Genomic DNA, 13,682 nt, shown 5'->3' with positions numbered 1-13,682 from the left:
TAGTGACTACCGCTGGACAGTCTGGAAATGCCACCCTATGCAGATGTGAAGTTCCTCTTTCTCCTCATAAATTCCATCCTTTACTGTGTCAGATCTCCAAAAATAATAGTCCCCGGGATTTTCTTTTCCCCACGAAATCAGCCTTTTGACTAATAGAAGTTGGAAACTCAAAGGGGGGGGGGGACACATATGCAGATGGGAGACAGAGAGGAGGTTAGAGCGCGGACGCAGAGAGACAGGACGGAAAACTACAAGAAATCTAGAGAGACTAAGAGAGCCGAACCCTGAGTAAGCTTTTCTTTTCTTGAGGCTATCTCACGATAAAGGACGTCTTGCGTCTTGTGTCGCTGGCTCCTGCTCTTAATCATCAAGCCCTGAACATACCAAAGTTTATTCTGGTAAGTTTCACCCTATGTTTGCAACACGATAGCTAACAGAATGAAAGTATTGAGCGTCATGACTTAACTCTTTATTTACTAGTCCACTGACAAACAACTCTCCTCCTAGGAACACATTATAGTAGCACCTATTATACCACACTTAGAAATTAGTTTAAGGTTAACAAGATCCATTTGTATTAATTGAACACCATTAGTTATGATTGTTAAACAGATATGGCACCCTTACATTTGTATCCAGATACTCGAATAGCGGAGATGATTGTTGGCTCCATAGAATACGAGTAGCAGTGCTAATTAAAGATTACATGAAGAACGCAGACAAGTTTGTATATATGTATCATCCTATTAATCTATTGTTTATTCATTAACAAGAGGTAAAGAGTTTTTATTTAACTATACGAAAGATGCAATAATTTGATTCTTATATCTGTATGCTCTAATTAATAAACCATGTTTTGTTTAATCTTCCTTGCCTTTAGCCATTCTCTTGCTACGTTATCCACAGCACGAGTTTTACATTAAAAGAACCACGTTATGCGGCATTTTGAGGTCTAATAGAAAGATTTCAGAATGAATAAACAACGCCGATTTTGATGTTGCGAGTCTATTCTCCACGATTCAGAATAGATCTTGAGAACACGAGATTGTTGTCCTAAAATATAAACCATTTGTCGATCATATAATACACAGGTGTTTCCTGGAACCCCTATACCCGAATGAATTTTCCCGGAAAAAACTTTATTGTACACATGGAATGTTGAATAGTAAGAGTTGATGGCCTTATTCTCCATTTGAATGATGTCCAGCAAGCAACCGCAAAAGGAAACCCTGTGGAACACATTTCATGAAAAGAGACATTTCAATATTTTCTCAGATCCTGACAATGAAATGATTGCTGTTATTGGGTTTTAGGAGTACTGACAACTAAGGCCACGTTACTCCAGGTATATTGTCTGTAAATTTCTTGTGTTCTGAGGTTTTTTGCTGGATGAAAATCCGAGTTTCTCAGAGAAAAAACCATGCTACCCTCAACCACATTGTGAAAAACACCCATAAAAATCCCCCACCGACGGAATTCAGACTCAAGTCTTTTCCACCCAGTGTGCTACACACGAGGGCAAAATGATTCTTGTATGGATAAAATCCTTTAGTCAGCATACCCTGTCATCTAAACCTTGATTTCCAATGCCCTAAGGCTATTCAAGATATAACTCCGGGGGCTCACATCTGGTGAGTATGGGCTTGGCATACCCACGGTCCTGAGCTGGATATCATCATTCTTCTCTTTCTTGGTGATTCCCTTCTACTTCTCTCTCTCAGGGTAATTTGGGATGATTTTTATTTTTATTTTTTATTTTTTTTATTTTTGGCTGGTGCAGCATAAGCCTCAGGCTTCCTTGCACCATATAGCTAATAATAATAATGAGTGTAGCAAAATGCAATTGTGTTGTCTCCAAAGCTCCAGCTTCATTTTCTACCAACATAAAAGCTCAATAATTGTAAAATTATTGTCCAAGCTCGATTTTGAGTAGGTTGAGAGTAGGCAATTTGCTTCTTATTCGAATGGTCAGCAATCATTCTGGTCTTCTCTGGCCAGTTATTGTCCACAATTTCAGTCCATCTAAACTCCTACCTTTAAAACCAAGCTCCAGTTCCTGATTGCATTTTTTTTTTTTTTTTTCAAAATGTGTACTTTGAGATTGTGCCAGTTATGTTTTGACTTTTCACTTTATTTCACTGGTGTCTTTCCTTCTGCTTGGAAATTTGGTTATATCCAGCTATCACTTTAAGGCAATTTCTATACAGGGTGAAGTCCCTACATTCCATATGATCCAACGATCATCAATATGGATTTCTTCAGTATCGATTAACTGGTGATACATTACGTTAGTCATCTGTGGACAAATTTGAAACATTTGGTGAAACTATTTTCTATTGGCATTTTATCGCTGTTTGTATTTTTTGCAATTCAGTATCGTTTTCTGTTTCCTGCGAGTTGTGGTAGACAGCATCTGCTTTCTAACTGCTCCACAGGTTTCAGCTTTTTCTCTCGTATATTTATATTCATATAATTCTGACTAGAAATGCTATTCATAGTTCTATAAATAGCAGACTCCATTCTCCAGTGTGAGAAATGTTGCATTGCAGTGTCAACTTCTCAAATATCCAACACTAGTTCCTTAAATTCTGATCTACAAGTAATTTTCCAATGGGGTGAAAACTGAATTTCGCCTTTGGCATAGCAGTTCGTAGAATCGCCATTTGCATGACATCGGGTGGAAAAGACGATTTCGAATCCCGTCAATCTCGTGAGAAATTTTTATAGGCCTTTTGCACAACGTGGCTGAGTTCGTTGTTCCTATGCGAGGGTTACATGGTTTTTTTTCTTCCGAACTACTTTAGGGTCACCCAGTAATTTATTACATTATTCCCATGTCTGTAAATTGCATGCTTTCTCCGGTCGATTTGAGTTTTGCTGTAAGAAAAACCTTGCTATCTACACCTGAGACTAACTCAGCCATGGAGTGAAAAAAGCCCATTAAAGTTAGTGTCAAGAATTGAACCCGGGCCTTTTTTCACCCAGTGAGGAGTAGAGTGACCATACCACTATGCTACCCAAGAACATGTGGTTTGAATAAAACAATTTTATTTAATGGACCGAAGTGTTATTTTAATCCGCAAAATTGTCATACTTTATCTCAACCATGAATGACTGTTTTCAACTAATTATATATAAATGACATTAGTAATCATTTAAAAACATTACTTACAAGATAATAAATTAACATACTAACATTAATAGGTAATTTGTGTTGATTCATGTTTCCTTCAGAGGTCCACTGAATGCCATCAAAAATGCTTGCTTTGTTCCAGGGCAATTCTACTGAAAGTGGTTTTTCAGTCCTTAGTACAGCATCACCTACTGTTACACCAGAGGTATCTTGCTGAAACTCAGGTATTTTGTTCAACAAAACAGGCAAATCAACAGGACACATGCAATTTACACATTATATATGGCATAAATAGAATTTGTTGCATGTAAAACCCTACAACAAACAAAACTTCATTTCAATCCTAAAACTCAGTATATCTTACTGTTGTTGTTATTATCTGGTTTTTAGGAGCATTAGCAACTAAGGCCATAAAATGGCTCCAGGGATATGCGGTGGTCATTACCTGCTCTTTCCGCATCCTCCGTATTTGGTGGTCACGGGCTCGAACCCTGGTCTAATCAAGAAGCTTGTGCTACGCACTGCTGCTCCTGCCCATCTGGCTATGGAGGCACCATATATCTTACCAAAAGGAGTCTACTGCACCTATGCTTAACTTCAATGACACTCACATTACTAGATCACATATCACTCTTAGGGTTGCCTGATTTCTAACATCTCTTGGTATAAGCACAAATATTGTTTCCTCTACATATAAAAAGCTAGGTATTTTCTTGCACTCTTGGCATTACTTTTCTTCTAAGCAATTATTCATTTGGTACAAATCTCAAATCCAGCCAAATAGGGAATGTTGTTTTCAAATATGTGGTACGGTGTCCCAAAACTTCTTTACTCCATTCAAATGAATGGCAGTCAAGTTAATAACCCAGCCATGTTTTTCCCACTGTTGTTGCTTTTGTTATTCCATGGGCACTATATCATTCTGAATTGGCATCTGCAATTCTCTTTTCCAAAGCAGTCAGGATTCACACTCAGGCCTTTTCTTCCTAATGTGAGATCAACGATTATATCCATCAGTTACCCATTATTTATCTGGACTTAGTGAAGCAATTCATTCTACCACAAAAAAAAAAACTGTATAAACCAGATCACACCAGAATCGTGAACATTTGGATTATCAGATGGCGACAGGAAGCAAAAGATTGGTTAACTGTTGTTCTTCTGAATTGGTTAAAGTGGGGTCCCCAAAGTTCTTGCCTGAACCACTATTGTTTATTTCATTATTATGAAGGTTCAGAGGGGATATTATGATTTGTAGAAATATGAGTCCACATAGGCTGATTTTCATGGTATGCAAGCTGACATAATGTACAGGCAACCCTACTCAGCCAAAGGTCTGCTATCCACTACAGCTTGAACTCAAGCTTTTCAAGAAATTGACCCAAAACCAATCCATGTGACAAACCATTATACTGTCTGGGTACCACAATTGTCAATACGTGTTTATGAAATAAACATTTCTTTTTTTATACTTGGCTGCTCACTGTGGCATCCCTGTAGAGAACTGATGCAATGGAGTAGTTTCTCACATCCCTGAAATTCTTATATTGAACTGATAAAATTAGCATAGTAGCACCAAAATGAAAAACTTGGGCTCCCTTTGTTATTTAATAGTGTGTAGTTTTAATAAATAAATACGCAATAATAAAAAATAACAAATTAATATTTATTAAAGATGTATCAAATGCCAAGTTCACTAAGCCACTGGTGACAAAATATGCTATTCTGTTCAGCCTACTTTCAACAAGGGGTTGTCTGATATGGAATCAGCGTGGAAAAAGCTGCTGGTTACATCTCAGATTTTCAAATGCATAAGATTCACCTGTTCAGATGATGTATATAATTTAACGGTATTAGCAATTTAAACAGAATTGTGGATAACGATGTCTCTAAGTTGAACACAAGCCCAAGCCTTAGTGCCAAAGTTCTTTGCTTTCAGAGCAGAAAGTATCCAATCTTTGAAAATGAAATGCAGTAAAGCATACAAATTAGTAGATTTCAGGCACTGGAATACCCCCTGTGCAATACTATATTAGAATTTATTCCTAATGCTAGAAATAAACAAGGTCTTTGAAATCAATTACAGTATCATTAATATATTGTGTACAATTAGCAAGATTAAAATAGGTTTTTAAAGGAATTGGTTTCCAATCAAATAGCTCATATAATTTAGGATTGGTCAAAAATAGGACCCAAATAACAGAATCACACCAGGGATTCTGTGTGTGCACACGCACCCACACATCACTGAGAAAATAAGCTTTACCCTAATAACCAAATACAGTGATATCTACTTTAAGTGATCCCTGTTAAATGAATTTTTGTCTCCTTGCCTATATGCATCAATCGATCTAATATACAGAGCAGTACATTCAACTTTCAAATGTTAATGTCACTTATAGTAATTTTTTTTTTATTCTGATAGCAGAATACTAAACAGGTTCAAGTTAATTATAAATGAAACAAAATTGCAGATTAAACCAATATCTCAGCAAAGTTATTAAATACCCCTGAGTGATATTTACTTGAAAGTACACTTCCAATTTTTTTACAGCAACTGCAGGATTCCAAATAAGGCCACTTAAAAAGAAACAAGTTATAAAACAGAAATATAAGTTATACAATCGTGGCTTCATATCAATGAGTGGTCAAGTAAAAAAACAAATGCAAAAGGATTGTCTTTCCTTTTACATTTATTTCCACAAATTTCTTAACTCTTCAGGAGACAGTGCAAAAATTGGAAGATGAGACCGATGTCATGAGATGATGCAGGTGCTTCCATCTACTAGAAGTAAACGTGAAATGAAAATGATTGTTCCCTGAGAACCATTCAAGGCTGAAGTTGCCACTGTAGTGTGAGTTGAACTGCGTCTCTCTCCTTTGTTGTAGCTGGACAACGGAACAAAGAGCAAACATTAAATTGTGTTCAACGGGAAAGTGACACAAATGTTTCAAACGAAGCAAGTGTACAAAGAGAATTATCATTGAGTTTTAAACTGCAGAGAATTCACTGAGGCCACTCAAAGCAAAATGTGTCACACAAACACACATGCACGGGAGAACTGTCATGTGCAGGTGTTCGAGTGGCATAAATGTTTTGCCCATGGAAGAGAATCACTGGAAGACAACAAACATCCGTGCCCTGCAAAAAAGTTCAAAAACCAGAGTTCATCGAAATGGTGCAGGAAATCATTACGACCTATGTGCAATGCCTCAAATGATTTCAGAAGATCTGTGTGTTAATAAGGAACCAACTTGACAAATAATAACCCAGGATTTGAAGTAAAATGAAGGTGTGGTTTGTTGCACATTCATTAACAGACTGTCAACATGTGTAAGTTGAAAACTGCAGGGAACTCATTGAGGCCACTGAAAGCAAAACCCAACTTCCTGAATTTGATCATTCCAGATGATCAAGAGGGTGTTTTCGGTACAACCCTGCAACAAAACAGCAAAGTAAGTGAAAGTGAGCACTCTCCGAAAGTCAAAAATCAAAACATGCTCATTAATAGCAAGCATTTTATGCCCGATGGCCAGTGTTACTGCTACTTACTATCTGGACCTCTTGAAACATTTGTTGCAGAGAATCCATCATGTGCAGCCTCTGTATGGAAGACAGCAGTTAGTTCCTCCTGCATAACAACACACCAAGTCATGATGCTCTCTGTTCGTGAGTTTTTGGTTAGCAAAAATTTCTGCATGCTGTCGCGTCCACCATATTCGCCAGACTTAGCCTCATGCGACTTCATAATTTTTTCCTAGCATCAGTCTCGTTTTCCAATTTCCACAGTGTATGTCATAATCACTCCAAGTACACGGGGCATATTCCACTTTTAAATGCACATAATAGGTATACCAAAATATCTTTCATTTTGTAAAGGAAAATTGTACGTTACTGACTAATGACAAAATAGTACAATTTCTTCTTTTTTTTTTTTTCATTATCATCATTTTCACAGCTAAACTGTTTACTTCAGCCGTGTTTACAATGCTACAAATTAGTAGCAGTTTCCAAAAGAGAATATTCACCAATAAAAATATTGCTCAATCTTAGTATCTTTTTTCAAAGTTTTTATCACAGGGCCATATTCATAGTAGAATTTATAAAAACATTAAGTCAACAATAGACATTATTTTTCTTATCAATATTAAATTCATTATAGAAACAGTGGCCACTGTTAGTAGTTATTTTAAAAAAATAACCAAAATACTCACACATTAGTGGGTATTTTAAATAATATGCAACCATAAGTGCAGCTTTAACTGACAAATAAAATAATAACAATGGGAATTGAGCAATTCACATTTGATATTTTTGATTATTGATACTACAGGCATTAACCAAAATGAAATGTCACAATCAGTTTTCTTTAAAAATATTTTACTTTTTAAAACTGTTATAACATTGTTTTATATTAATGTTTATCATTATTATTTATTTTATTTATTTTTTTTTTTTTTCAGAGATAATCCCTGGTTCTATTTACACTGCAATTATGAGATTTCTTGCTCATAGCAGTAAGATTATTATTATTAATAAAATCATCCTGTTTAAATTTTTCATAAAAATTCATTAATAATTTTTTTATTCATCATACTATTTCTCTTCTGTGCAGTTTTAAGCTTCAAATTATTCAAAAGAGCTCTTACTCTGCATAGAAAATTTTGGAGATTTGATTGTCAATGTTGAATACTACAGAGTTGTCTTGGAGTATAACTTCTACTCTGTATATAGTGATGTCACCTGATTTTTATCTCTGGTGTTATCTCAGATAAATCCATGGACAACTGCTGTTCTGAAGAAAGTGACTGAAGATGAAATCCGCCCCCCCCCCCAAGGGAAACAGAGCATGTTCTTTGTAACTGGATACTCCAACTGCAACACATTATTGATAAATGTTGAAGACTTATTGTACAAGTCGTGGCATGAATTTCATAACATTACTACACACGGTTCAAGTATTAATTTCTACTTTTAAACAATATTTTATATTCCTAAGATGAATAAAAAACAGTACGATAAATTGACCATCACCTGTATTATACTCCCACAGAATGTACTTCATATGGCAAGTCATTGTGAACAAACAAACTTTTCCACTTATTTGCAGTTTGTGGCAAGCAGACAAAAAAAAAAAAAAAAAAAAAAAAAATCTATTACAGAAACTAATTTTTCTTTCAAGGTCAGATTAAATGATGTATTCATCCAAGCAACTGGCTTTGATGCTTGTTGCAACAGTACTTACATACTAACCGAGAAGAAAAAAACTGAATGACCATTAAAAAAATTGCTATTTTATTTTGGTTGCATTTTTCTCCACTATGACTGCAAACAAAAGTACTTTTGTTACCAAAACAAATAACAGCATCAGTGTAGCTTTAATTTATGCAAATGTCATTAAAAGTCAATTAGTAGATTTTGACTGCAAATAAATTACACTTTCCTGAATTCAAATCATTTAGATTTTTTTCTTCTTTCCACTATCACTGGTAAAACCATCAATCAGATCTGTTTTTGTACTATTTGGTATTGCTCTCCTATTCAGAACAAACAAAAAACACTAGCAGCATTTTCTGCTCACTACTATTTTGAAGGCCTCAAAAATATACATAGCATATATTTGCATACCAAACAATTCTGCTTGTAAGTAGCAAGTAAAAAAAATAATTTAGAGAGTAATCATTTTACTCAAGAATACAAAAGTTTTTATTTTAAACAAGTGAAAGTTTACATATGAAAACAAATTGTTGTATGAAAACATGAAAAAATAGTTTTTAAAATGCTTATTAAAAAATAAAAACAAAAAAATGAGTAATGACCCGTTTCTATTTACAAATAGAACAAAGTATCTGCCAGTTTATCTGATGGTGGGCGATGAAGCGACTGCCCAGTTAAAAAGGCTAGTTTATGAGCATACTGGCACGGTGCAGGCACGCGAATCGTTCCCTAAAGGAAGGAAAATTATATTTTTATCAAATTGAAACAATGACATAACCTTTCCTAAAATGATTAATTTAATATACATTGAACTACTGATAATATCACTAATGTCAAGGAGAAGCATGAATGATTTAGAAGGGTGTGGCCTGATGCCAGTGTTCAAAATAAACTTGCAACAGTGGGTTTTTTTTTTTAAAATAACCTAAAGTATTAAATTTCAAATACAGCAATACCCTGCATAGCACTGATAATTGGTACTGAAACTATTCCGTGTTATGTGAAACCGTGCTGATCGAGGTATAATTATAATGGGTTTTAATTGAATGCATATCAGAGAAACAGTCTATAAACAAATTATAATAAATCTATAAACAATTTGTACTTGATAACCAATTAAAAGGATTTGAAATTTAAAAAATATTGCAAAAATTTTATTAATGAAAAGGTAACATCATGAGAGATGAGAAAAAAGCGGTTGTTTGTTTAGGTATTTCAATAATGAAGTCTGGTGAAGCTGTCTCTTCTTTTTCTTGGTGTACACGTCTTTGTAGCATCGAATCCCATCTTGTAAAATTTGCCGTATCTCGATGCTACGTTCAACAGTCCATCCCCATTCTTAATCGCCTCACAGGCCATGTCAACCCTCACCCAAAAAAATTTTCTCCAGTTCTTCTGTTTTCCTCTTCTGCATATGCAGTTTGCTCGTCAATTTCAAGGAGAGTTGCATCATCTAAGTCATTTGCATGTGAGTTAATGCAGTCACGTACACTGGTAGTGTCCGAAGTTTCAAATCCCAAGTCTTTTCCGACCTTCACAACGTCTTCGGAAATTATCTGAACTTGCGATTCAAAACAAGTGAAATCCTTTACCAAATGGGGCAAAACATGCTGCCAAACAGAATGCATGCTGTTGTCAGTGATTTCTAGTCAAGATGCAGATATATTTTTGATCGTATTTAAAGGGGTAAAAAATAAATTTTGAAAAACTATCATGTCATCTCGTCAGGATGGAATTAAAAATACTGAACACTGTTGCACCTGACTGCCTGAAGGGAGCTAAAGTACCATGTGCATGGTAGACAATAGAGTTGGCACCGCAGCATATATGTACAGTACCTGTCTAGGCTATTGAATGAGTTTTAAGATGTACAATAAATTTGACTTAAACTTAATTGAAAACCGTGTTATAGTGAAATCCGTGCCGTTTGAAGCCATGCTAATTGAGGTATTGCTGTATATAAAATTTGACATATCAGATAACAATTGTAATTTCCAACTTGTGTTGCAAGCTGTTCTGCAAGTCAATGATTTCAGCATATTCTATATAGTATATTTTGAAAAGTGGCAAATGGAATATAACATTGATAAAATGCAAGGTACTGCATTTGAGCAGCAGTAATCCCAATAACATACAAATTCAGTTGTACCACACTCAAGGTAGTGGATAATGAAAGACCAAAGGGTAATTGTAGTCCTACATTAGGTTTTCTGAGCAGTGTAGACAAGCAGCTAGAGCAACTCATAGGGTTCTGTCAATGATATACAGAAATTTTGCTAGCAGAACAAACAGATTATTCTGTTATATAAAAATGGGTAGGACACATCTTGAGTACTTCATACAACTCTGGAAGCTTCATTTCAGCTAGGACGTGGATCTATTGGGAGTGCAGAGAACAGCAACAAGATACTCTTAACAAGAAAATCGTAAGTTCTGTAAATTATAGAATCTGGAAATTAGGTATCTATGAGGAGACTTAGTGAAGTAGTTACATCTTTAAAAGGGTTGGGTAAACTAAATTATGATGGCAATGTGATGGTTCTTACTCTTTCTCAGGCAACACACACAGAGAGAGAGAGAGAGAGAGAGAGAGAGAGAGAGAGAGAGAGAGAGAGAGAGAGAGAGAGAGAGAGAGAGAGAGAGAGAGAGAGAGAGAGAGAGAGAGGGGGGGGGGGGATATGATGAAAGGGTAGCGACAGTGTTAAAAATTTCTGTACTTTAATGTATAACACTTCAAATGGTAACCCACCACATTCCAATTTCAACATCTTTTTTAATTACAAGGTACTGAAGTCAACACAGTTGTGTTAATAAGGAAAGATGATCCAATAGTTGGATGGGGGGGATTAATATCATAAGGACATGGTTACAACACTGGGAGAGGATGATCCTTCCTATTCTATAGCTAAGTGGGCAGTACAATTTAAACAAGGGAAGGAGAGCCTGGAAGATTACACAAGCAGTGGAAGATCTGCAATGTTGATTACCCAGAAGTTAACAGGTCAGTATATTGCCAGCATCTTGGGCATCTCATCTGAATGTGTGATTAACAACAGAAGTTCTCATTATGATTGTTATTGTTATTTGGTTTTTAGGAGCATTAGCAACTAAGGCCATATTGCTCCGGGAATATGCGGTGGTCATTCCCTGACCTTTCCGCATCCTCTGTATTTGGTGGTGACGGGATCGAACCCCGGTCTAATCAAGAAGCGTGTGTTACGCACTGCTGCTCCTTCCCACCTGGCTACAGAGGCGCCGTTCTCATTATGAAAAAGGTGTCAGCACAATGGGTCCCAAAGTTGACAAAAGAGAAAAAAATGCATGGGAGTGTTGTGAAATCATATGAACATGTGTTGTTTTCAACCATGGATGAGATGTGAGTCCATCACTTTCAGCCAGACAGAGCAGTCTAAACTGCAGAAACAACACAGTTCTTCTCCCCACTCCAAAGAAAGCTGAGTCGATTCCTTCTGATGGCATCAGTTTTTTGGGATGCTGATGAAGTGTTGCTAGTGGATTACCTTCAGAAAGGCCAGACAGTTGCAGGAGCATACTACACAGACATTGTGAAGTGTTTGTATGAAAGCATCGATGACAAATGCCAAGGAAAACTCAACAAAGGAGTCCTGTTCCACCAGAAAAATGTGTCTTCTTACAAGTCTGTCATTGCTTTGGATACACTGCATGAGTGTGGCTTTGAAATCTTGGACTATTCACCAAATCTAGCACCATAGGACTTTCACCCATTTCCTAATTTGGGAATAAAAGAAAAAAATAATTAAAAAAATAAAAAATACCTGACTGCCACATTTTTACACTGTAACGTCTGCAGCATATGAATTTCTGGAAGCATAAGAGAAAACTTTGCAGTGGGAATCAATGCATTGCAGCATCAGCAACAAAAGTGTATTGGCTCCAAAGGGTACTTTGGAGCCAATACACTTTTATGTTGAAAAGTAACATGGACCTTAAAAAGGACTTATGTTGAAAAGTGACATGTTACCAGACTTCTCAAAAAAACCTCTTCATGTTCAGGTCACAAAAGTTTCAAAGGCTCTCAAACTGAAATTGTAAAGAAATGATTCAAAAAACATGCAAAAAATTTTTTTCAGCCAGAGTAACTCACTGTTGTCATAAATTTCCATCTAATGTTGTAAAATGGGCAGTTTAAAAAAAATTTAAAGGGTTATTAGACAAATTACACTGGCCAACAAAAAAAAAAAAAAATTATTGGCCAGCATAATTTGTCTCCTCCAATGCAATTTGCCTCCTGAGCAAAGGTTGCATTTCTAAAAGAAATTGAGCCACTGATTCCAAAAATAATGTTTATTACATCTCCAATTTTGAAAGGTATACTGAAATTAATAACTTAAGGCCAAATTTCATATATCATATAATAATACATATGCTATCTTAAACAAGAGTCATTCATTTTAAAATACTTTAATCAAACATGTAATGTATTATTGTAATACTATTTCCTTAGAAATGTTTGCCACTCAGTTTTTCCATAATAGCCCATTTTGCCTTTTCCCCCCTTAAGAAAGCAGTAATCTCCCATCATGGAAGTATCCAAGCAACCTTAGTATCACTTTTACATTGTGGATATGTCCTGATAAAATCATTCCCCTTACTCATCATTCAATCTCCCAATTTTGGGAAATAAAACAGTTCAGTATCTTGTATCTCTGCTTCAAACACATCTTTGAGGAGTTTCAGACTCAATGAAAATGCCTTCTTTCAATTTAGCACTTATTAAATTTGGGACACACTTCCCTTAGGTATGAGAGTCTCTTCTCTCTTTATCCACAGCCTTAACAAAATTCATCATTAATCCAAGCTTTCTATGCAAAGGTGGTAAAAATCCTTCTTTCTTTTTCAACTGCTGCATAATGTTTTTCTGTCTAACAACTATCCCATAAACATATAAAATAACAGTATTTTGTGAAACTTTCCTACAGACCAGTGAGTAATCCATTACCCTAAGATCACCACAAACATAAGCAAAGTGATGGTACTCTATAGTACTCAGGATCTTGGATGTTTCTTTCATGTTTCTTTCAAGTCAAGAGCATGAAGGAAAAGTGCGGTATATTATTAATTCTTGGGCATTAATAAATATACAGCATCTTTCGTTAGGATCGTACTCAATGCCCAATTTGTTGAGAAAACCACTAATATCTTTACAGAAACACATTGTCTTTCATATAGAAGACATGTGTTGAGAACTTAGTGTGATGTTTTCAATATAGTGTAATTTTAGTTTCTGCTTCAAGTAACTTCCATTGTTGTAACCTGGAACCAAGGAGTTTTGCTTGCTCTTTATCATTC

General features: G+C 35.6%; 1 protein-coding gene across 2 annotated transcripts in view; it reads right to left on the bottom strand.

Moving 5' to 3' along the window:
- Positions 1 to 8,952: 8,952 nt before the first annotated feature.
- Positions 8,953 to 13,682, bottom strand: part of LOC150088854 (piwi-like protein 1) — a 178,291-nt gene continuing 173,561 nt past the window's right edge. For both annotated transcript variants that reach the window (XM_090370941.1, XM_090370942.1), the window contains one exon: positions 8,953 to 9,080. In XM_090370941.1, coding sequence (XP_090227067.1) covers positions 8,964 to 9,080 — 117 coding nt within the window. In that variant the 3' untranslated portion in view covers positions 8,953 to 8,963. The remainder of the gene's footprint in view (positions 9,081 to 13,682) is intronic.

Source organism: Mastigoproctus giganteus, chromosome 3 (assembly GCF_048544385.1).
Source record: "Mastigoproctus giganteus isolate SK-2022 chromosome 3, ASM4854438v1, whole genome shotgun sequence".
In the NCBI taxonomy this organism is placed as follows: domain Eukaryota; kingdom Metazoa; phylum Arthropoda; class Arachnida; order Uropygi; family Thelyphonidae; genus Mastigoproctus; species Mastigoproctus giganteus.
The sequence above is the reverse complement of the archived record's forward strand: the minus strand, read 5'-3'. Positions and strand labels throughout refer to the sequence as shown.